This window comes from Lepidothrix coronata, unplaced genomic scaffold (assembly GCF_001604755.1).
Source record: "Lepidothrix coronata isolate B3197 unplaced genomic scaffold, Lepidothrix_coronata-1.0 Scaffold66, whole genome shotgun sequence".
Lineage (NCBI taxonomy): Eukaryota > Metazoa > Chordata > Aves > Passeriformes > Pipridae > Lepidothrix > Lepidothrix coronata.
The window spans coordinates 826,205-852,402 of NW_016690246.1; the positions used below are offsets into that span (position 1 = coordinate 826,205).

The 26,198-nt window shown below is 36.5% G+C and overlaps 1 protein-coding gene across 1 annotated transcript in view; it reads left to right on the forward strand.

Moving 5' to 3' along the window:
* PTPRZ1 (protein tyrosine phosphatase, receptor type Z1) overlaps window positions 1-26,198 on the forward strand; it is a 138,586-nt gene that overhangs the window by 89,406 nt on the left and 22,982 nt on the right. The window contains 7 exon segments of the mRNA XM_017818153.1: window positions 2-57; window positions 795-921; window positions 7,089-7,132; window positions 9,890-12,927; window positions 12,929-13,449; window positions 17,137-17,281; window positions 24,133-24,224. Coding sequence (XP_017673642.1) covers window positions 2-57; window positions 795-921; window positions 7,089-7,132; window positions 9,890-12,927; window positions 12,929-13,449; window positions 17,137-17,281; window positions 24,133-24,224 — 4,023 coding nt within the window.

The following is a 26,198-nucleotide window of genomic DNA, read 5'->3' on the forward strand; positions in this document are numbered from 1 at the left end:
TTGGATGGAGAAGACCAAACTAAGCATGAGTTTCTGACAGATGGGTATCAGGACTTGGTAACTTACTCTTCAAGTTTCATAAAAAGGAGTGATGGCATAACAACTCTCTGTTAATTAACTTAAGGGATTAAACTCTATCTGGGAGCCAATTCCATAAAAAATTCCTTCTTTGGCTCCAGCGCACAGAAGCTGTAGTTCATTTTTCGGCCATAAAGCCACAAAGACAATTTAAAAAAAAGTAAAAGCCCTCTTACCCAGAAGAGGGAAAACCTCTGCAGGGAAAACCTCTGGCTTGCCTATACTGGGTCCAAATGTTTATGACCATGTCAATTACAGAGCTTAGCCGTAAACTGTTAGTCAGTTAATAGTGATCTGTACTTCATTGCTCACAGATGTGAAAGAATCACCTACACAGACATCTAATAAGATTCAATTCAATCCTACTGCTATAAGTATTAAGTTACTGATTACAGCTTCATGTTATTTTACTGATATGTTCCTGTAACCCTCTTTAAGTACTCATAACTTATCACACATAATGTTACCCAAGCTTGTGTTGAGCACTAAATAATTATATAGTTTGGTATCCTCCATATTAAAAGTCACAAGATTTTTTTTTAAGTTGACTGAAGAACATTTGTGACAATAAAATATAAAAAAGCATACATTAGAATACTAGAAGAAAGGAGCTTTATGGTTCATATGAAAAATGCGTTATTAAAAATTAATATTTTCAAATATTTGATACTTATTTGCAAGTAAATTATTAAACATGATTTTTTTTTTTCTTTTAGGGGGCTATTCTAAATAATCTGCTGCCCAATACAAGTTATGTTCTTCAGATAGTTGCTGTTTGCTCTAATGGTCTATATGGAAAATACAGTGACCAAGTCATTGTGGATATGCCTTTAGAGGACACAGGTAAGTAAGTGGTCTTTTAAGCTTAGTGATCTCTTTTAGCTGAAAATCTGTATTTGAAGAAGTAGTTTGTTTGCAAACCAGTTAAAATGCGTGACTATCAAATTATGCTAAAATGAAATTTCAAAATCACTGCAGTTAACACTCAGCATGTTCCTTGCTACTGATATTTTACATGATGTAATTCCTTTTAAGCATTACCTATAAAAGACTGCATGTTAATTTTTTTAACTCTAAGAATATTCTGAAAAACACCTATCTGATTTCAAATCTCACAAGTGTATCTTTTATCAATATAATGTAGGGAAATAAAACTCTGTTTGGTATTATTTCTCTATGGCTCAAGCCCAAAATTAATCTACACAGCTAAATTATAAGGGTAACAAGTAATACAACCCCAATATATTATTTATAAGTCTGTATTACTGATTTTGAAATTTTATTTCTTATGAATACTTGGAGTTTGATTTCAAAAGACTTGTGGCAATGGAATTCCCTTGCTTCTTAATGCTGCCTTGCAAAAAATCAAAAGTCCTAACAAATAAATCTTAATGATTTCACAGCCAGATTTACTTCTTTTGTCTGCTGGTAAATATGAAATAATTTGAAACTATAGCATGAAGCTTGATTTTGTCCTTAATAATTCCTTAAATTCTGTGAAAGTTTTAGCATCAGACCCAGCTCTTATGAAAGTGAGAGCTATGTTTTTAACTAAGAACCCTGTAATTATTCATACTAAAAAATCAAAGACTTTCTAATCATGCAAGGAACCATTTTTTATCTAAGGGCCTGGATTTTGTTGTTTATTTATATATTCTGTAAGTTCAGTTGTACACTTACATAAGTCTGTTTGGCTACAGCAAAGTCCTTAGTGATGTTGTGGTGTACTTGGGAAAACAGGTCAGTTTTTCATTTCAAGGGAGCCACATTCCTTTACAGTGAAAAAGAATATGATTCTCAACAATCTCTACTGCATGAATTATGGACTAACAATGGTAACAGGCTTGTAATAGTGTGTTTTTGTCTGTAGGAGGAGGACACAGCATCTGGTATAGTACATACAGTTTTTCAATAAACATTTAACTTGTCTTTCAAACACAATGCATTAAGAAGAATGCATTTTCGGAGTCTTATGCTGATATCTACCAGAATTTTCCTATTTCTCTTTAGTTTTCTAAGAATTCCACAAAAAAGTTGTGACATTCTGCCTGTCATTTCACTTTTCTGCTTATCCTTTATCCATCTCTTAAATACTGTATTCCTCCACTTACTTTCCAGAATTCACTGGGTTTGTGTTTGAATAATTTTCTCAGATAAGTTCATCTACACACCCCACATCCGTTTCTGTATGGAATGGCAAATAAGCAGAGTAGTGTTGTCATTATTAAACAGTAGTTCAACCAATCAAGTCAGTGCAGTGCTGCCATCAGAGCTGTAAGATCTCTGAAAATAGATACTGCAAAACAAAATCCAGTATAGGTGGTATCCACAGGATAAACCATCCTTCTACTGCTACTGCTGTAACCCTGCTCTGAGGATGAGTTGCATACCACCCTGCTGTGTGCCTCCCTTTGGCAAGAAAGGCTAATGCAGAGGCAAAGAGAGAGACAGGAGCGCTGGGTAAGCACTGCCCACTACACCTGCAGTGCAAGCAGATAGTGCTGGGGAACAAAGTCAGCAAGAGGACAACGGGACATTTGGCAGCCTGCAGCTGGCCAACAGTACAGTCACTGAGCACAGCATCCACATATTGCTGCTGAAGTCATGCAAAGCAGTGGCTTTGCATTCATTCCAGTAGAAGAAAGAGTGAGGGTCTTGCTTTGGAAATACGTACTGGAAATTAAATTCACCTTCCAGTATGTCAGCAGAAATTTCTCTTGAGCTTTGTATGCAGTTCTGACTGTAAGTCTGATAGTCTCAAGCCTTTTTATGCAGACGCACCATTAATTTCTTTGTTGATATTTTAAATTCTACAAAATATAAATAAAAATAGGGGGAAATTTTTAAATAAAAATTAAATACCAAAATACAAAAAATATTTCTTTGGTATGCTTCCTGTCTGAAATGAACACCAGATTATTCAATCTACTTTGGTTCTTTTATTTTGACACTTCCACAATGGTACCTCTCAAAGTGTTGGATGAAAAAAATTCAGGGGAAAATTCCTTCCATGTAACTAGTACGATTCCTAAGGGTGGACATTGCTCTATAAATTTCTAAATCTCTAATATTAATGTTTATTTGCATACTTAATTTTACTAATTATTTACATCTGAATTAAGTGCTGCAAATATTGCAAATATTTTTGTATTTAATTTTAAATATTCCTAATATTAAACAAAAGATATATGAGAATGTAGATACCTAATGAGAAAAATTTGTTCAGAGCAACTTGCTGTTTTCAACAGTAACATCAAATTGGTTTTGTGATCTGCTTTATAGATCTTGAGGCAAAAGGGGATTTCTTGGAGCTCCTGCTTGTGAATTTACGAAAGAAAAGTTATCTTCACCATGAAGACATGAAATAAAGTTGACTCACATAAAACATAAATTAAATCTTTCGTTTTCAAGAATTACTCTGAGTAAGCCAATTAAGATGAAATTCACTGCAATCACCTCCAGATCAATTAATATTCATGTTAAGAGCTAGAGCAAGGCATGAGTCATGCAGAGGCATTAGAATCGCCTTTTCCAGGAAGAATTCTGCCTTTGGAGTGGCCACTTCTAATGAGGGAAGTTTCAGTACACAAATCTGATATTTAGAAAGCTCAAGATCATTGTTTTAGACTTTTCCTTGTGAGACACTTGCAAGAAAGTGTTTCTCATGCCTTCTTCCCATGCAGTCTGTGTGCTTCCCTTATGGGGTTAGTGAGGGCTCTGCAGCCTCTGGTGATCCACAGACAAGGTTTAAACTCTCTTATTCTCAGCAGTGCTTTGTAAGAGGAAGAACCGCTCTCAGGCCATGCTCGCTGCCTCAGTTTGTGGAAGCCTCAGAAGCAATGATGTGACACTGGGCAAACCACCATAGTGGAGATCTCTGCTCTTTGGGATTTCCCTTATCTCTTGAGAGTGGCAGCCTTTCATCTTGTAATACAGTATGTGTGCACATTAAAATTGTTTCCAATTAGCCTCCACTTAGTGAAAGTCACCAGATACACTATGTCATGTAGCTACACAACCTCCATTGAAAACTAAGGGAATCATGTATAGAGTGTTTTAGTAAGCTTTGATAGAAGTCCAACCTTTTTTTTTACAGATTTTTCATTTGCTATTAGAATTGGATTTAGAATAACTGTTTAAATGTGTGCTTTGACTCTCTAAATAACATCTGTATAGCTCTGAAGGTTCTGCAATAGTTTGCTGTGTAGTTAATACCGATGTTACTTATATGCATTTGCTGACACAGGAAAGGGAAAACAAGAATATTGCTCCCTGCTCATCCTCCTTTGTATTGACTTCAGATAGTGTTTATCAAAAAACTCTGTGCCATCTCCTGCATGGCAGCTCATACCGTCAGCAATGCTTTGCGAGGGTCTAACTATGCAATTTCTTTGTAACCTGTCTTTGTGATTTTAGTCCTAAAAACCGCTAAGCATATATTAAATGTCTAATTTAGGGGGTGCTTTTTTCTAATTTTGTACTGATACAAGTAGAAATCTGAAAATTAATTTAATCAAAAGAAACAGGCTCTAGTTTTGTTCTTGCCATGCCATTTATTACAAAAGTCAGTACAGAAATGAAAACAGCTTATGTTGTTCATATTATTCTACAATTACAAATCAAACTCTTTAAAGAGATTTTTTTGAAGATTTGCATTGAACATAAATGTAGGGAAATGATTAACTTTTTTGTCTTTCTTCTATCATTTCTTCATCTGCTGTTGAAACGGACTATGAAAAGACCTCTACAAAACTTTCTAACTAATGATTTAATTATTTTATTGAAAAGTATAGAATAATCAATATATGTTCCAGAAAAAATAAACAAGCTTGTTCATCAACCTACATCCATGGATTGTATTTGGAGGTTGCAGTTCTTTTTGGTTGGGGAATGTTAGTATATTTCTAAAATCTCCTGTAAATCAAAAGCTCAGCAACAGGATTAACAGAACTTCTGTAGGTGTGTGTCTCTAATACTTTTGACAAATAAATTTCCTATGACCAACTAAATTTAAACAGGCTCTATAAAATTCCTTAAGATTTACTGTTGTTTTTATATAGTTTTTATATAAATGTATGCTAATGCCTCTCTGTGGAGAAAATAGCAAGAAACTACTTTTATCTGGTGGAATTTGAGAGCATGTGCCCTACTGTTTACTCCAGCACATTCAGAACAGTTTATTTTTCTAATCAAGTCTGGTTAAAGCTCAGCTCAAGAATAGAGACCACAAAAAGAATGGATAGCATTTCCCTGTATTATAAACATTTTTCAGAGAAGTCTGTTGAGTATAGAATACATGGCATGGGTCTACTGTGGGAAGACTTTCAAACTAATGTCTACAATACTGATTTATGTCATTGAGAAGCCAGGGAATATCATTATCTCGTCTACCCCCTCCTTCCCTCCACTCCCCTCCCCACCCTGCCCTGGAGCCTTCTGGGCTTCCAGGAGTCAGAGGTAAGATAATTTTTATATATCTTGCTAATGAGAGGTCAGTTCAGTACTTGGTGATTTATAAATGTTTGTTACAAAAGAAAAATTTATGAAGATTTTGTGCAGCATTGTTTAGTCATAATTTGTTTGCACGCTTTACTTTAGAAATGAAACTGTCTAAGCTTATTATTTGGATAAACTTCATCTAGCGTATGTTGCCTGTAGCACGTCTCAATTTATTTTGAAAGGTAAATATGGACAGACCAAAGAGAATACAAATTAAGTCGTAGATCCCCATCTGACTTTGCAGAAATGAGAAATATGAAGATGACAACTTTATACTAGTTTACTGAGGAAACTTCATTTGGGAATTGTGGAGGAAATGCTGACATGGAGCTGTGTGCGATGCTATTGTTCAAATCGCTCCCTAGGCTGAGACCGGCATTTTCACTTAGTTCAAATGAGCCCTCAGACTATGTACTAGCATTTGTGTACAGATAGAGTGCTAGAACATTTCTTAGGAAAAAGCCCTAGAAAGGCTCAGAACAGGAATGGGCCTTTCTGTGTACCAAAGGAACAGTAGTATGCATTAGCACTGTGGAAAGGTTTAAATTCCCTCACTGTAGACCTGTGCCACTTCCTACCAGAGATTTGTACATTTCTTTCAACCTACTTTGAAGCTTTTCTTGCTGATCACCACCAGAAGTACACTATTGGATTTGGCCAAAAAGACAGAGAGAAAGAAGGCAAGAGACTACCTCTGAATTTGGAGAGAAGGACTTTCACCTGGGCTGTAGGAGATGAATGTCTTCATCCTGTTTCAGCTGTTATTTATTTATGAAAAGTGGGGATGACTCAAAAGCCTTTAGAAGAGTTCTTCTGAGAATGCCCAGTACATGTTTATTAGGGTCTTTTGTGGGATGTGATACAACTGGCTACATGTCCTTAAATTAAATCAAGTGGAGTGTGAATTTGAAAAAGGCCATAAGCAGTGGCATCAAGGAAAGATGGGTCTCTTTGGTCTGCCCTGACAGAGACAGGCAGCCTGCTGCACGTTGAGTATGATGGTATGGCTGTTGCTCTAGTACCTAACTCCAAGCCTGGGTGCATAAATAAAGAATTTGCTGCATGAAAATTATAGAACAGATCATTTTACGATAATATCTTCCAAGCTTTCAGGTTAAATGCAGAGAACTATTTGGTTGTCAAACTTGTAATTTTTCTCTCTTCTGTATTTCTGCATTAAACTGTACTTTCTTATGGAAAATGTTCTCATCAACTTACCTTTCCCTTTCCCTCACCAAGATGTGGTTCCTCAGTGCAAATCCAACATGGGCTGCAGTATCAAATTAGAGCCAGGCAAAACTGCTGTGGCTGAATATGACCTGTCTAGATGCATTAGCATTTCTACCCTCAGTTCTCAACCCTGATGTTGGCCACTCCTCCAAACACAGTCCTATAAAACATATTATACATGGTTCAATAAACATATTAGCTACTCTGTTGAGTCCTTCCAGAATTAATAATTCTGTCAATTTAAAATGTTCGATGATACGGTGTGTATTTTTGTTTTGTAGAGGCTGACCTCATTCCTGAACTGAATGAAACTGAAGAATATGAGGTATAGCATTCATTTATTTTTAAGAGAGAATTTCAAATAAATGCATTTCAACTAAATTGAAATCATATTCTGTGAAAATTCACAAAAATATGTCACCAGCTGAGTGTATTATCTGCATTTATATATACATACATATATATGCACATATACAACCTTTGAGCTATATTTCTTCCTTGATAACTATAGAGATACCTCAGTATTTAGTTCTCTGGGGCTGGAGATAGATGGTGAAGCAAGGGATATCACACAATCGAGGTACAATCACCTGACAAAATTGTTCATTTAGCAGAATCAAACTTTCACCCAGTGTTAGGCTTTTTAGTTTGTTTAAAGAGAAGTTGACTTGCTTATGATGGTCTTATCACATATTAAACTAAAGTAAGGGAGAAAGGCAATTGTGCTGAAGAGTGAGATTCATGTGTGTCTGCTATCAGTGTGTTATTGGTTGAATAGTCACTCCAAAATTCTTGGGGGGGTCATTTGCTTCTTGAACTCAAGTTAGACTTTAAAATATAGCTCTGTTTTACACAATTTTTTATGACTTTATGATAATCTCTGAAGGCTTCATGTTCAGTAACTAGGTTTCTGGTGTCCCAGCAAGGAGAGAGGTAAAAATACACAAGATTTCAACAGTCTCTAATACCAATTTTGCAACATGGGCAGTTCCTGCAGTAAGACCTACATTGGTATCAAGTAATCCCTCAGAATTTGTAAGGAGGTCTATGACATCAATGTTTTCACTGTGTGACCCTGAGATTAGCTCAGTTGGTTAGAGCATGATGCTAATAACACCAACTTCATGGGTATGATCCCTGTATGGGCCATTCATTTAAGAGTTGGACTCCATAATCCTTGTGGGTCCTTTCCAGAATATTCTGTGATTTGACATGATTTAATCAAGTCCTTGTAGTTAAGTAGGCAGTCTGTGCTTATCTGTCTATCTCTTTACTCTCCCTTGCATTTATGGACACTGAGTAACCAATAATATAGTCATTTCTCTGATGTAAGCTATGTATCTAGATTATTATATTGTACCTGTCAGGTTAGTAACTGAGTACCAGTGAACCTCAATTGATTTTTACTTGAATCAAGAAAGTTTAAAAGTGCAGGCATCGCCCTACAGAAAGATTTTCAGAAACAAGTTTGAGGACACAGAGTCTAGGTACTACTGTCCCTACATTTTAGGTATTTAGTCCATAGAATGAAATCCAAACCTGAGTCATGTATGAGCTACCTGATATTGTGTGAGTGCACTAGTACTAGTTCCTGGTACAAAAAGGGACTGCAGTGTGAAGCACAGCTCTAGCCTAGTGGGTAAAGCCCTTGTTCTGGTGAGGCTGGGTAAAAGCAAACAATTTCTATTCACTGAGTGCTTCAGTTGGTAATGTATTCAGCAGGTGTTTATCTTGGGCACTTTCTTTCAAAGGCTTTTTTGATTTTTTAAATTTTTTACATTTTTCTCCCTGCTGTGCCCTCTTCAGTGCAGGAGTGGATGATCTACTCAACCTAAACTATAGTTGAAGATGAGAAGTTGTTAGATTGATAACTGTGCCCCAATCTCCAGTCTCCTCAATGTTTTCTCTCAACATTATGCGTTTGAATAAAAACAGGAGGCATTACCACCACATCACCAAGCCAGATCTTAAAAAAGAAAAAAAGAAGTTGGGACTGTATTTTGCAAGAGACTCTGTGCTGTGTGTGCCTGTCAAATCAACTCCCTTCAGAAAGTGAGGGTGTCCTTCAATCTAGTTTGCAGAGTTGTGCTTGGACAGGTTTGATTGTGATGCAGGTCTAGATGGGGGCACAGCACAGAGCTGCAGGTGCTGCTGTGTCTGGGTCAAAGCAAAAATGCTTGCTCAGTGATTTAGATGCTTCCACATTATGTTTTTTGATTTGGTGTATGTAAAATGGGAGAGAAGATAAAAGGTTTTAAACTTAGATCCTCAAGGAATGCCTAAATCCTGATATTTGGGCGTGTAATTTTTTTTTCTTTTCAATCTGTCCTTAAAAGTCAAAACTCTTACACAGATTTTGCACAAAGTATCATTATTCATTGTTATTCCTGTTCAGCAAACAAAGGGTCATAACAGGGACTAGAGGATATCACTCACAACACTTGTGAAACACAGTCATGCTGACCATCCTGAAATCTTTTTCAGAAAACTCAGAAGATTCAGCAGATTTGAGGGCAGGTCATAAATATATTTTACAAATTCCATTATTATTACAATTAAATCAACATCAGGATATTAGTGCAAATCTCTAAGACGTTCTGATAGCAAACTCATTTTTTAATGTGTATACATAATCATCATCATGGCTAGGCTTCATGAACGAAGATTTGGGAATATTTGTGTATACAATATACACTGTATATTGCATATACAATTACATTTTATTAGGAAAGAGGTAGAGGTTTTTTTAATAAAGTAAATACTATGACTGATTTTTGTTTCTCAAACCCAATAAAAGTATCACAATATTTAGGAAGTTGTTTAGACAAAGGATTTTTTTTTGTTTGTATTGCAAATAATTGATATTTTTCAAGAGAGAAGAGGATACCTGTTCTTTGCAGAAATACTTTCTTAAGTATGCTTAATACTTTTTTTAAGACCAGCAGTTTTCTCAAGTATTGTCTTGCTTTGCCCCTCTTATTTTATGGAACCAGGAAAATATATTGTTGCAGTTTTAGTTTTCATTTGGGTACAGAGTCTATAAACATTTTTAATTGTCTTCGGCTATGATATTTTTTCAAAGGATGAAGTTGATGAAAAGGAAACAGAGGTGGATGAAGAAACTGCAATGGTTCCTAGCACTGACAGTACAATAAACCAGTTGAGGAGAGATTTCCAGGTGATTACATCCAGCTACAGTCAAGAAAAAATGGGGACAAATCTCCATGAAGCTAAAACAAATAGATACTTTACAAGAGAGGAAGAATTGCGTAGCAAGGATAATGTTTTCAAAGCAGTTTATTATGCTACTTCTCCACCTGTTGGTGAAATTTCTGAAGAGGAAGATCATTTTTTGGAGTCCCAAACAATTACTGGAATTCCTCCTCAGCTCATCGACTCCACCAAAGGCGTAGAAGAAGAATACATATACCTTTCTTCAGGCACTGAACCAACAAGAATAGCCACTACTGGCCACAGTGACAAAGATTTCTTACTGTCTCCTTTTAAACCTGATGAGGAATCTGATGACTTCTGGAGTTCAGTTCCTACCACTTCTTCAGCACAGCTGGTTAGAGAGGAGACCTCCCAAGAAGATACCCTTCCTTCAGGAAGTCCAGATATAAGTGTGCATGATGTTCTTTCCCAAGGCTCCATTAAATATGTTTCAGAAGGTGCAGCACCCTCAAGCTCTGATGAGCCTCCAAAGCATACTTCAACTGATGGATATTTATGGCTTCATAATGCTACAGGTCCAACAACTCAATCTGTTGATACATCAGCTAGTAGGCAATTGTCTCAGATCAGTTACACTGATGCTTATGTAGAGGCATTAAAGCCAGCTACATTGCCCTCTTCCAGCAGCCCAGTGATTTCACAAGACACTTCAGATGCGGATTTAGAATTGCCACATTATTCTACCTTTGCTTTCTCCTCTGCTGAATTATCACCTCACTCTATCTCTTCAAGCTCTGGAGAATTTGGTTCTGCTTCTGCTGCCAGTGAGGTACTCTCTCAGACAACTCAGCCAGTCTATAATGGTGAGATACCTCTTCAACCTTCCTACAGTAGTGAAGTGTTTCCTCTAGTCACCCCTTTATTGTTTGACTCTCAGATGCTCGACTCTACCCCTGCTGCATCAGATAGTGATGTGACCTTGCATGCTACACCTGTATTTCCCAGTGTTGATGTGTCATTTGAACCCACCCTGTCTTCCTATGATGATATACCTTTGCTTACATTTTCCTCTGCTTCCTCCAGTAGTAAAATGTTTCACCGTTTGTATACAGTTTCTCAAATGTTTCCACAAAGTGCTACTCCAGCTGTTGCAAGTGATAAGGTGTCCCTGCATGCTTCTTTGACGTTGGCAGAGGGTGATACATTAATACAGCCAAGCCTTGCTGAATATGCTGATGTGGTGTCACATCAGACCACTCATGCTGCTTCAGAGACACTGATATTTGGTCATAATAGAACTCACATATTTTCTCAAGTTGAACCATCCAGCAGTGATTTAAATGTGCATGTACTCTCTACAATGTCTGAACTTCCTTATGCTTTGTCTGGTAATGTGGGCTCCCTCCAAAGCTTTACTGTTTCCTATGACTCTTCAGAATTTGTGCATGATTCTGTTGACATATTTCATCAAGATCCTTTATTTAGCAGCTATAACAATGTACTGGTGCATAAACCTTCTTCTGTAATATCACAAGCTGATACTTTGCTGCAGCCTACACACTCTCTATCTAGTGACATGGATTGGTCTGAAGCATACTCTGGTAGTGAGTCCCTTTTGCCTGATACAGATACTTTGATGATACTTAATGTTTCTTCCTCTGATTCTGTAGATGAGATTCTATATGAATCGTCCGGGTTTAGTGATGTTAATAACATGCTCCAAAAAGGTGATGTTATATATGGAGATAAGAGAGAACTGAAAATTTCCTCCTCCTTAAGTGAAGTGTCTTCCAGTGCTCAAAGTAAAGTGATACATGAACTTTCTGCATCTGTTTCTAATAATGATGTAATTAAGCAGAATACATCTCTGCAAGAAAGCCCACTTCCTGTTTCTAGCACAAAGGGAATACTTCCAGTCTCTTTTGCTTTTCCCACTACTAAGATATTTGATGATGATATTAGTAAACTTACAGAAAATCACCTTTCTGTTCAGCCTTTGCATGTTACAACTCCGGCCTTTGACGACACTTTGCTTAAACCTATGCTTAGTGCAAGCTCAGATCAAGCTCTCTCTGCCCCTGCTTATAGCAAAATGTTATCCTCGACTCAGCTGTACTTTTATGAGACCTCAGCTACCTTAAATAATGAAGCGTTACTGCAGTCCTCCTTCCAATCTTCTGACGATGGCACTCTGCTTAACACAGTTGCGGTTGTGCCTAGTGATCCGGTATTGGCTGAAAGTTCAAGGGTTCATAAAGATAGTTCTACATTTGACCAAATATTGCATCAAATGGCACCAGGTTCTGCTACAACTGAAATCAAGCTGCATCCTACATCTCCACCTTCTGTTGCTGATATGATGTCAAACACTTTTAGTAAGCCCACAGCGTCACTTCAAGGTTTATCTGTTTCTTATGCGAGTGAGGAGTATGTTTCATCCAGTTTGTTTAACAGTGAAGTTTTTCAGAAGGTTATGCCTTCATTGTACAGTAGTGATGTTTCATTCCAGCTGACCAGTTTAGAAAATACAAATGCCTTTCCCCTCCAAGCAGCAAATGCCGTAACAACTCCCTTCCTAAGAGGTGATACATTACCACACGTAGCTACTCCTACAGACAGCCGTATCTCTTCAAGTGTTTTTGAAACAAGTGAGACTGCCAGTGTCTCTTCAAGTTCCACACATGGTTTTGATCCTGTTCATATGCCTGCAGTTGTTTCTGTTTCTGATGTGTCTGTTCATCGCACTCTTCCTTTACCAAATGTACATATTTCAGTTACGGGTGTTCCTTCCAAAAGTGAGATCCCCGTAACTTCGAGTAGTTTGCTGATTCCTTCTAGAGAATCCTCTGGGTTGTCTCCCAGTATCATGTCCAGTACCGATTTGTGGCCTCCTGTAGTTGAGGATGACTACGATGAATATGATGATGGCTTCCCTGTAAGTAACTGTATCTCATAGAGAAGATGAGGATATGGTAGTAGAGGATCAAAATACAAAGGTAAACAATAACGAGGATCAGAGTAACCTAATTATAAGCTCACATTCTGAGAAACCTGAAGAAGATAAATTTTCAGCTGCTGCATCAGACAGTCAGATAAACCATGCCATGGACAGACGTAATTATACATCCATACCAACTTTGACAGCAAGTGTGATACCTAAGAAGCACAACGACCCAACAGTTTTGGAGAACCACTTTCAGACTTCTAGTGTCCAGTTGCAAAACACATCAGAGTCTAAGTCTTGGGCTGTTTTTACAAGTGATGAAGAAAGTGGTTCTGGCCAAGGTACCTCAGATAGCCTTAATGATAATGAAACTTCAACAGATTTCAGTTTTCCTGACTTTAATGAGAGAGACACTGAAGGGGCAGTTGAAGCAGGTAACTCAGAATTAACTCCTGGATCATCACAGTCATCAGCCTCATCTGTTACTAGTGATCACTCATCAGTATTCAACATCTCTGAGGCAGGTTAGTTATGGATAAGTCTAATGAATACCGTGGGATGCTGTGAGGGGATACTTTTGTGCTGTAGAAAATGAGGTTTATCTACAGATAATAAAAAGAGAACATAACAGTGCCAGTAAGTGTGATTAAGGAAGCATTGGGGAACGAGGTGAATGCTGAGCTGGATATCTTGTGAATGCTACTTTTGGCTACTTAAAACTGCACCTGAAATATTCTGCAGTAAGAAGATTCATACTCTGCTTTTGGATAGGTGCATTCTGTCAGCAGAAATTGAGTGGTACAAAATCTAAAACGAGAATTTTTGCGGTGCTAATTGTTTCATTTTAGTTTTAAAGGTTTGAGAGGGACTTAGGTTCTCTGTTAACTTCTCTGTACAAAGACAACTGCTGCCCTTATGGAGATAACACAAGAGGAAAACATGCCTCTGCCAGAGGAAACATACCTCTGAGATTCTGTTTTAAACTTACAGCAGCACATTATTTTTTATTTTCTAAAAGGTATTGAACAGGGAAGAAGATGCTTGCCTGATTCTGATTCAACTTAATTTTTAAAAATATTTTTATTCTTACTGCGTATGCCACTTTCATATTTCAGTGAGATGCAGAATTTTTGTGCCAGATTTGCATATTCCCAAAATAGAGCCAGATTCTCCTCTATCTGTTTATACTCAGTGCTATTTTCCAATTTATTCCTCTAAAAGTCAGCAAGAGTGTTTGTGACCGGTGCTTCCAAGGATAAAGTCAGAAGGCAAAACCGATAACACATTTCCTTTGTATTTAAAAATGCACTGTGAAAAATCTGAAGTATTCAGACACGTGTTTTACACTTCTTCTTGTTAGAGAACTGAAAATCCGAGAGTCAAGTTAAAAACCATCTATGATGTATGGGGAAAAAAAAAAAAAAAAACAGAAAAAAACCCAACCAACCAACCAAAGGACAAACCAAGAAACAAGACTGAATTTGTGTTTTAGAAAATAAATTGAACTTCCATTAAGATACTCACCTGTAGAGGGCAGTATCATTCAACTAAACCCACTAAGGAATGGAATCCACAAAGCAGGGAAAGTGTCGGCCCAGTCCTACAAGTAAATACACAGTTATGTCACATGAAGTCATATTACTTGTAAACAACAGTATCCTAATATGAAAAGGTGGTAAATTGGCACTCTGTATAGCTAGGGCTAGTAGAATGTGAAAAATAGAAAATAAAAGAAAATAGGAAATACATTTAAATTAGTAGGAATCCTAATAAGATAGTTGTTACAAGACTAAATCAATAAGTGTATTAGTTCAGCGGGTAAATAGTTACCACTTTGTGTAAAATACATAACATTTCTGTAAAAATAAGCAAGAATAACATCAATATTTCAAAACCTATGTTACTAGTATGAATGAGTGTTACCATAAGATACTTTGAGTTTATATAATGGGTGTCATTTGAATTGTTCTCAGAAGTAACTCAAAAAGGCTTATACAATGCTGGAGGAGGAGGAGTACAACAGACTTAGTTTTTCTTCTAGATACTCTTGAAAGACACTAGAGAGTATCATTTCATGTACATTATTTTTTCCAATAAACAATGCCAAATACTGTCTTTTAATAAACTGAAAAATTAATTTGAGAATGTCTAACATGGTCTACTGTAAATCAAAGACATACTGGCTTAATTAAATTATAAAGAAATGAAACAAAAACAAACAAAAAAGAACCTCTCAGCTGAGAACTTATTTATATGTTACAGTGGATTTACCGGAAATTGATGAAATGTCTTCTTGTTGTGACCATTACAGAAAAAAAGTTTTCATTTAAACTTCTCTCAGTCTTGTAGTTGTTGATGCATAATTATGCTTGTTCTGAACTAAGACTTTATCCATAAGACCTCTGTGGCTACTTAAACCTTTCAAGTTCGGTTGAAAAACTAGGAGAAATTAATAGAAAGAAATATATGAAGGACCCACACACATCAGTTATTAGAAATAAATCTACCATAGATGAGACTGCTTTTTCAGCTGCCATCATTGGAATGATGTCCAAACAGACAAGAAATCCTGTGTTACAGGAGAAGCCTGCCCTTAATTAACCACAGGAGGAATCCTAATAGGATTTGGTCATGCAGTTTGAAGGAGTCCTGTCATTATACAGATAAGATTGGGTTTTGTGCTGTGAATTGGTCCACAGCTGGATAATCTAGTATGACTGTTTCAGTGGGATCATATTATGTTCTCTCATGCATACGTATAGTTTTTTCTGAAATCAATAAGAAGTACTGATTTTAACCCACTCACTGGAAACTCAGGGACAGATTTTTTCAGAAGTAACTTGTGCCTTAATTACTTTGTCTACTGAGCTGCAGGATTTAAAGAGTAGTGATTGATGTGGGTGTTAAGAGTGCTTTGAATTAAAACCAAGATGTCTGCAAGATCAGAGCCTAGACCTTTTTGCATATGAAGTTCTGAAAGCCCCTAAACTCAAGGAAATGCAAGCAACCAGAGAGCTACCTGGAAATCTGTACAGGGTGAAGCCATTTGTTTTTTGACATCCTATTTAGAACACACTGCTTGCTGTCTTTTTTTTTTTTTCCAAATCCAACTCCATTCCTTCCTCCATTTTGTGTGAGAGCTTTTTATTCTTGTCGAATTGGTCTCTTGAAATCCCAATGCAGTGTAGCTTATTTCTAGACAGCAAAATTCTGCTCCTATACAGAAAATTCATTGAATTAGGACTATTCACAAAAGCAGAAAACATTCCAGAGGTTTAATCCTAACAAGTGCAAAAAGTGCTTATTTCTGCCTTTTAACTCACATAATGGTCACAGATCACAGTAAACTGCACAGATTGAAAAAAAAATTAGTTATTGTTAGTCAAAGTCACAGCTTTAAAATGTTTACTTTTTAAGGTATGGCCAAAGTTAAAAATGCAGGATTGATGTCGTCCACCATTGTGTTTTCTTCTTTAATGAAATTATAGAATATATTGTTTTAATTTTCATACAGATTCCTATGCTCAAATATTTTGTTCAACGAGCATTACATGGCTCACAGAAACATGAAATTTAAGCAATATCTAAATAATAATTCAGATTATTACCTCCACCTGTAAAGATGGAGGTAGGAAATTTTAATTCTGGCTCCAGTATAGTTGAGGGAGGAGGTGCCCCAATTGGATTCAAAGGAAACAGGATGTATCTATAAGACAAGTTACAGAATGGGCAATGGCTTAAAATAAAGAAAGCTTAACTGCAATGCAGCAAGCACATAAGAACTATTGCAAGAAAATTTTCCTATTAAACTATTAGCCAGAGAAGTGATTTGCATTATATGAGTGACAGATTAATATCAATTCCAATACACATTCCAATATTACATTTTCAGATTTTTAACTCATTTGGCTTTCAGCTAATAAACAGATGAAAATAAAAAACTTTCTTCTATATTTTAACAACAATCTGCTATTCTTACAAAAAGAAGTCTCCACTGATGGAAAGCTGAGTCACATGATCTTGAATACTTTGCTTTACCCTCTATCTGCTTATTTTCTGTAAGCTGGTTTGCAAATGTATACACTTTCTGCAGTATGTAGTAAAAAACAGAGGTAAGTGGTATTAAGTAGGCTCATTATAAGACACATTCACTCGTGCTGTGCATTTCTCAGAATTTAAACATGGACTGTTTCAATTTTCTCTGACTGCAGAGGCAAGTAATATTAGCCATGAGTCTCGTATTGGTCTAGCTGAGAGTCTGGAATCAGAGAAGAAGACAGTTATACCACTTGTGGTCGTATCAGCCCTGACTTTTATCTGTCTAGTGGTTCTTGTGGGTATTCTCATTTACTGGAGGTAAGTTGTTTTTTGGTTGATCTTTTTTTCAATTCTAAAGAGCTCTGATTTGAAAACTGTGACTGGCATTATTGAGCTGGTTTATAGGACAGAGACTGGATCTCGTCTCTCACAATGTCTTCATATTGCTTTCAGTGCCATAAAGAAGACAAAATAAGGTGATTTCTGTCCAAAGCACTCAACTGCAATTCTTTTTGTTTGCAGAGGGTTTAACCACTGCAAATAGTTTATTTCCATATTGAGAGATTTTAGTAAACAATTGCTTATGATTATTAATCACCTAGAAGCCAAGTGACTTAGAGCACTGGGAAGAGCAAGAGGGAGAAGAAAAATAAATAGCATGGCATGGGTTTTTTTCTATCTTTCCAATCCATTAACAGTTAAAAAAGGTAGTTGTTAATTCAGAATGAGAATCCATGGTCCTCAATAGGACTGTGTGAATAAGCAATTCATAGGCTACTGTAGGAGTTTCTGTACCTGACATTATATACAAGGTAGAAATGGGAGAGTTTAGTGATACTGTAATAGTGTAACTCTTTGAAGATCACTTACTGAGTAGCTGTTATGATGTTCTGTGATTAAAAAGTTGTTCTACTTTGTGATTCTGCCAAACCAAAATTAGCCCACCAGCCTTTCCAACCTTTTAGCAGGTAACTAAGGATGTGTTTCTTGTGCAGACGCATACTCAGGTTTCTTCATGGACATGTTTTTCTAACTTAATAAATTGATATGCCAGTAAGAAAAAGAGATAGGATAAAGAGAATTTTTAAGTATAAGAAGTCATGATAACATAATCAGTGAGAGTGTGAAAATGCTCTGTGTGTAATCAGTGAATGTGTGAAATACTGCAAGTTGGCCTGAGCTAAAAGCATATCAGGAATCTAGTTGGCAGTATGTGGCTCTGATCTCAGCCTTTGGCACTCTTTTGTTGGTTCTAAAACCAGTCTTCCTAGGGACATGTATGCTTAAGATCTCAAAACCCATGCACTTTTTCAAGTGTGGAAATTCTCAGGGATGAAGTGCAGTGGTGGACCAGAAGAGGGAAATAAGTTGCAAAAACTTCCTGCTATGGAGGTTTTTGCTGTTCAGTGATTGCCTGGAACCTGATCCTGTCGCTGCTTCTGCTGTGCTAACACAGAAACCAGCAGTCAGAAACAGGACCTTGCTCTTACAAGAACTGTACAAAGAAGGGGGAAGACACACTTAAACATCTCACAGAAGCTTCCAGAGCTTGTTTCTTCTTCCCCAACCCCCACTAATCCTGCTTAATCTAAAATGCAAAAAAATGGTGGAGAACAAGTAAAGAGACTCAGACTACACTTTCCAGGCTACTGACTACTGTAGTCTCCGTATGTGATGTCCAAGTTGTGCTTACTGACTTTTCTTCTAGTCTCCTGACACTGGTTTTCTGTTGGCCTATCAGGATATGTCCTACATGGGGACAGAACACATTCCATCCCTGAACAGACTAGGCTTGAGAAATTGAGTTCAAGCTTCCTTTTTTCCAGGCAAGTGTGCTAGTGAGTCAGTCAGCAATTACCATGGTTAAGGACACTTCTGAAAATGAATTTTGATAAATATTTCTTCTGTTTTCCCAAGTGGAAGTTAATTGTCATAATAATTGCAGAATTCATTTCTTAGTTTATGTCTAGTTGGATAATTATACTGTCCATCCCAGGATTTCCAGCTAACCACTTGCATACTGAGAATCTTTTCGTGTCTGTCATGTTATGCAACATGAATGTTCATATTTATCTTCCAAAGGGGCTCATCCCTGATGCTGAAGAGTATTTGAAATCTCTTCTATTTGCCAAAGAACACCATCCATTTAAAGACCCAGATTGTACAATTCAGTTCTAGTAATCCTACACATTACAAGCTTGTTTTTGTTGAATAACATGGTGTTCATTTTGTATTCTTTTTCTGAGAATGAACAACTCTGTAAAGCGGGTCTTTCAGAATAAAATAAAAATCCCGTTAGCAATAATATCTTCTTGAATGGAATTTAATCTTTTCTGTATTTCTTGTGTACTACAAAATAAAATATGGAGCTCTTTTATTGATAATCCTCAACAAAATTCTCTTGGCATTATGATAACACCAGTAACTATTTCTTATTTCAGGGGAATGAAGTATGTATTGTAGGTAGGACTTGGTAGCCCTCTTTCAAAGTTACCAAAACCCTCATCTCTTTGTAAAGCCTGGAAAAAACCAAGATATTAACTTCATTGCTATGCAGTTTTTATTAAGCCTAGAAAATATTACTAGAAAGTCTGTAATATTTTTTGTGGTTAGATTTATATTATTTTGAAATAGTTGAGGTAAGCTGTCAATGTTTCTTTCTGTAATGCTCTTTTATTTTTATTTTTTTTTAATTTGGGCCAATTATTTTCACTTATTAAAGTTCATAAAAATTTTATGTTTTCAAGAAGTTATCCTATATTCCTTTTTCAACAGTAGTCAGTTAAAAAAGCATTGGTATATCCTAGCTGGTTATTTGAGTGAATAATGCTTTGGATTGTTTCCTCTATTAACTCCTAATATGAATATGCAAAAGGTGTGTTATTTGGTTTAGAAAACCAATAACTACAAAGAGCAACAAGTTCTGATCTCTCAAGGTTAAAGAAAGGCAAAATTATTTTGTTCTTCACTTGAATGACTTGTATTAGAAAAATAATTCTATACCATCTGTTGTTTGGGTTTTGGTTTGGGGGTTTTTTTTACATGAAATTGTTAATCAGCACTTGAGGAAATTCCTCAATCTCTTCCCTATGCCATTAGGCACAGTTTCAATCTTTTTTTGGTAAAATATTAATTCCTCTAACAGGGATGAAAACTTCTAATGGCAAAATTGTCTAAAGATTGACTAATTGCCAGTAGGAAAATATGGAATTTTGAACTACTCTGTTTCTGTGTATCTTTTGTGATTCAAGCAATTTTCAAGTAATTTCATTTTCCTTTAATTTCTTCAGCATGTGTAAGATTACAGTGGAATAAACAAGGAGATTCTTTTGCTGTTTAGTGGTTTTGTTGTCCAGATAGACTTTTTTTAAAGCTTTAGAGAGAATTTTCTGTCCAAATCTAGAATTTATCCATCTTTCTCAGCATCTGTCTACTTGACTGAGTCTTTGCAGCAGAGATGCAGGAGGAGTATTTGAAAGTACTTGCTCTGTTCTATTCTGGATGGCTTCATTATTACCATTTTTCTTAATTAATCGTATTTGTGCAGATCAGTTTTATAATAGTCACTGTAAGAAGAGCATGGAGAATAGTAAAACAGTAGCAGTTGTCAGCTGTGGGAGTTGTACCATTCAAAATTCTTTTCCAATGAATATATATGAACTCTAGTAAAAGACTGGCTGTAATAACACTAACTGCAAACTGCTAATGCCTTCCAGCTACATTTGTATCTGTAGACTTACTGAATATCAGCTGACTGTCATGCAGGCTCTTACACATCTCATGACAGCAACACATCAGAAATTACCAACCTGATGGCAGACAACACCCTGAGTAGCCATTTAACTTTTAACTTTCCTCTACTACCCCATATCTTTGAAACAGAACTGTCAGAAAATGTTCATTTCCTTATTCATTATTTGAACTGATGCCTTGAGTCCTGTGATAAGTTTATGGGAACGGAGTTGAGAACCCTCTCTAAGGATCGTTAAACTTGCACATGGAGAAACACTAAAATCAGATTTAAATTCACAAAGGCCACACTCATTCATCCATGAAGGAAAAACTTTTCAACAGTGTGACATCAAATTATAAATAAAAGTGTTGTAAAATCTGACAAAATTCCAGCTGACAAGCACATAAAAATTAATTGTAGCCATTTAAAAATTGAATAATTGGCATCATTGGATCCATTGAAGATCCATTTGAAGATCCTTTGACTGTATCAGATCTTTAAATTATCTGAACCTTTTAAACGTAAATTCAAGTAAGTGTTTCAGAATGCTTATTGGTACATAATCCTATGAGCTCAAAAGAAGTTCTCAGAGAAGTAACTATGCCTCTAAGACCATTCTTGGCAAGCAGGGGATGTTCAAACACATCCTCTCACAGATGCCTCTTGACTTCCAAGGTTCCACTCCCTCAGTCTGTGCAGCAGCAAACACCATGCACATATGCACGTTCCCATGCACACACAGTGTCGTGGTCTTTGCCTGCCTCAGTGACAATCCCAGTTAAGCTCTGAGCAATCCCTGCCCTGGGGGAGACGTAGGCAGATATCCTCAGCCAAGGTCAAGGGCCCCAAATTCTGGAAAAACAGTCTGAGGCTTAGTCTTGTCCAAAGTTCCCATTGAAGTGTTCATTCAGATCTAGTGTCCCTCCTGTTAGACAGAAGCGCTGCTGCTGCTGCTGCATGCCTTCCTATACAGATCCAGACACTGTAATTAATTCAATGGCTTAGCACCATCTCCATATATAAAGTGTGTGATCGAAGAAGTGCTGTGTCTAAATTACAAATTACAGTTTTAGGTTGAAGATCTAAATTCTGTGATGAAAGGTGTAAATTAAATAATCAGTTTAACATTGAGTGATGGGACCTTTGTCTGGAAGTTTGAAATAGTCATCACTTTTTTCATTAACAACAAGTGATAATTAACGATATGTGGATATTAGCATTAGGTTTAATCATGAAGGCTTTCACTGCTGATGCAGAAGCAGATGGAGTGCCTATTTGTGAGTCTTATTACAGGTTAAGTCAACTGCTATGAATTTGTCTCTCAAATGTGCTAAGGGTGTAATTTATTTTCAGCCACAATTAACTTGTTAAAGATTAAAAATACATTGGTTCAGTGACAGATAATGAGTGTATGGCATATTATGGGGACATTTTAAGTACTACTTTAGATGTGAAAGCAATTATGCTAATTAAATTCTTTATAGCTCAATCTTTTCTCAAGCAAGGAGGTGACAAAACTCTGTAATGTTAGTCCATAAACTTTAGGTATGATCATTGTTCACAAGCAGTAGATATTTGGGGAAAGACACTTTTTGGGTTTGGAGCTTTAGCATCAGGCTGGTTGGCATGTTTGGTTGGTGCTGTTTTTGATAAGCATAATACAGCATTCGCTGTGCCCAGCAGGCAGAGCCGGACTTTCCAAAGTGTTTGATGATTTAAAGTACTTTGGCACTTGCCTACATTTTGGACGTTCACACACAGTCCTGAGACTAACTCTTGAGTCTTATGCTAGCAGTGAGACAGCTTCTCTCACCTCACCAGCCACTAACTAACTGTAAGGTGGTAGACTCTTTAAAAATTAGAAAGGTGTTCCCAGGCACATCCTGAATGTCTTCTTGGTCTGCATCCAAAATTGCCATTTCTAAGTAAAACCAGCTACGTAACAGATAGCATTGCTCCAAACTTCTCATGCAAAGCCAAAGCTTCTCTGTAAACATCACAAATATGCTTTGAGAGGATTCTAGTTTCAAATTAATTTGTCCTGTGAATCACCAGAACTGTTTTGTGTGCCACAGTTTTCCCTTTGATTTAGCTGTCCACTTTTTTTTGTGTTTTAAGAGAATCTGTATTGTACACAGATCGAAAATTCCCAACAATTTCTGAGATTATGGGCATGTTTCCCAGAGGCTTAATTCAAATAAACTTACCAAAGTCTTTATTATCTTCATTAATGTTCTGAAAAGGATTACAACAGCCACATATTCCCTATCTATTTTTCAAAGTATCTTCAAAATTTATGGTTTTTTATAACAATTATATCACTGCAATGATATAGGAATGGTACAGAATTAAAAATCACAATGATTACACAAAGTAGCAATCATACAACAGCTTCAGCTTTGAAGAAGCAGAATCTCATAAATATAAAATGAGATTAATATTTTTGTTATGCATATATTTCTTTTTAAATTTAATGATTAGTGAATAATATTTCAAAAAGATTAAGTGACCCAAAGTAAAAATTGTTATTAGTATGTCTAATCATATGGAGATTTTTTAATTAAAGAGGCTTTGCAAAGCTTACAGCAGCAGTTGATTACTCATTCCCTTGAATAGCTTGGACTGTTAACAGATGTTATTCCTATTATCTTCGCATCTGGATTACAGCACAGATACAAATAACATTGTGGGTCATAGTTGAAGTTGATTCCATTTGTATTCATACTTCAATGTTTTTGCAACAAAGCCGGCATCTCCTGGAGTTAGAAATTCCCCTGTTTCTGTCTGTCAACTTTGGGAAGTCCTCCTTGGTTAAAGTTCCCTCGGTGTTGCGATTACATTATGAAAATAACGTTTAGCCCCAGTCATAGTAGTTCTAGGGCCACTGTTAAGCTGTTACAGGGCACGTTGTCTTTTACTGCATTTCCATATCTGCAGTAGGATCTGTCAATTAGTTACCATGACTGATCTCATACACTGCTCCATCTTCAGGCTAGCATAATCACGTAAAAGGGAACAGTAATTGTGTGGGGGAATTTGAATAAACCAGGAAGACAGTAGCATTTTTTTGTACTTGGAATTGCACAGCATCTACAGTAGCTCCTGATGCAGAGTTCCTCTTTCAGCTGTCACTATGTCTGATGCGTGCTCTATCCTCTGCCTCTGGTATAGGTACAGTTGCATGAACTATGTATTATACTGAGGTAATGTATCATCAAGTTGTATGTATAATTTGGTGGTGTGCTGGGGGAATATTTATATTGTAGCAGTAATATTTGACACTCAATGAAAAATGGTTTTCAAAACCAAGATTTTTCTTTCTGATTCAATAATGCCAGAATTCCAAAAGATCTTAGATAATGTTTTGTTGGGTTTTTTTGTTTGGTTTGTTTGTTTGTTTGTTTTGCAATATTTATTTATGTTTCTTCCCCTCCAGGAAATGTTTCCAGACTGCTCACTTTTATTTAGAAGATAATACATCACCTCGAGTGATTTCTGCTCCCCCAGCTCCAATCTTCCCAGTCTCAGGTATTTCTGGCAACCACTCTGTGGATTGGTGTTAGCTGTCGGAAGATACTGTTTTATATGTGTCAATATGAATTCTTTACGTGCTGTAACATCCGTAAACCAGAGATTTGTAGCCTGTTGTACAAATCTGTGTAAACACAGGTGCACTTGATGTCAGCAGAGACTAGTGTTCCTAATACTCTCTCCTGTAGGTAACAGAGAAGAGAAATATTTTCACCTTACAGAGTTGTCTCAAAGATATGCTGTGCCTTCTGGCCATTTGAGGTGTAACCTCACTAGAGTGGCTGCTGTTAGTGTAGCCATCTGAGCTATGCTAAATAGCTCTAGTTCACTGTCTCAAGATGGAGCAACATATTCTGCTATATTTCTGCCTTTAATTGGATTTGTCACCATTGTATAGAACATTTCCTATTCTTTTTACCAGCAAGATGAGCATATGTCTCATCTGTCTGCATTTCATTTCAATTATGTGTTCTTAAACTTATGTATTTTACTAGAATAGTTACTATCGTAAAGTTCTCTGGGATCCTTTCATAAAAATGGTACAGAATTTCAGAACCTTATTGGTGTCTTCTGGTTCTATATCCACCACATTTATTTGGAGAAATTCTGTCTTTTCCTTCCTCCTGAAAGGGTATCAGAGAAGCACATGCAGCCCTCCCAGCTTTTTCAATCTGTGTAGAATGAAAGTACTCTAAATAGATTAATTCTGAAGCAGATCCTAAGCCACATTTTCACCTGTGAGACAAGGATATCTTGTTCCACAAGTAATGTTTTTACAAACTGTTATTACACAAGGCAATATATTCCCATGGAATGAATAAGGGAAGAAAATCAGCCCTTGGGTAGATAACTAGTAAACACACTTAATTAAATAAATCCCAAACATTAGGCTTCTATTGTAACTGAATTGTAGACATCTTTAAATTATCTTTAAATGCCTTTTGTATTGATTGCCACTGTTAGGAGTTGCATAACCTTTTACTAAATGAGTTCTGAGTTCTTAAAATATGTGTTTTGAAGCTGGAGGTTTTCCTTCTGAAATGCTGATAAATATTAAAGAGAAAAGTTTTGCCAAGTGACTGAAGATACATAAAACATTTTATGGAAAAAGCTGCAAGCACCGAGGAAATAGTTCATTCTATTTTGCATGCAACAGATGTCAAGTGAGCAGGTTTTGAGTTTTCTATTGTACAAGTGTTGCAGCAGTGTAATTTTACAATTGAGTTTAACTGCGACATAATACCTTCAAAGAGTGTAGGCAGGAAGAGCATTTTGTAACTGCTAAGTTTAATTCCTATGGATATGACCAAAAGCACACTCCACAGATCTCATTATATATTAAGTCTTTCTTTTGAAGGGTTTCATTGGCAGAGAGAGGAGATCAGTTATTCACAGAAAATGCCATGGCACTTTGCAGAACAATTCAAAGATGCATTCAAATAATAATCAATTACAGGGTAGTGTTTGGACCCACTATCAAACTCTAAGTAGTTTGAAGTGGTATCTGCCATCCAGATATAAAATACATTCCTGGTTCAGAAGTGATTGAGTTGGGAGATTAGCTCTGGCAATGAAACAAAACCTGAGATCTCTTTCTCCCATGTTGTCCTCACTCAGGGTCATTTGCCTACCCTTCTGATTCTGTGTTTGCATATCTTTAGGATAAACACTTTATACCAGATTTTATCTCTGAAGTGTGAAGATAATGCTACATGGTTGTTCAGCTTCTCTTAGACTTGACTGGATAAATTCACTTTTTTATTAGGGTCCAGTCATGTAAGTAGAAGACCAGATGGATCTTACTACAAATCAAAAAATTCTTGGTAACTGAAAGCTAAAACTATTAGGTGGGCTAAATGCTGAACATTGGTTGATGTAAATAACAGGTCCTTGTTCAATGTTTTTGATGTTTTGTTCTCATATGAAATAGTGATGAAATTACAGATTGTGAAGTAAACATATTTTTAGTCC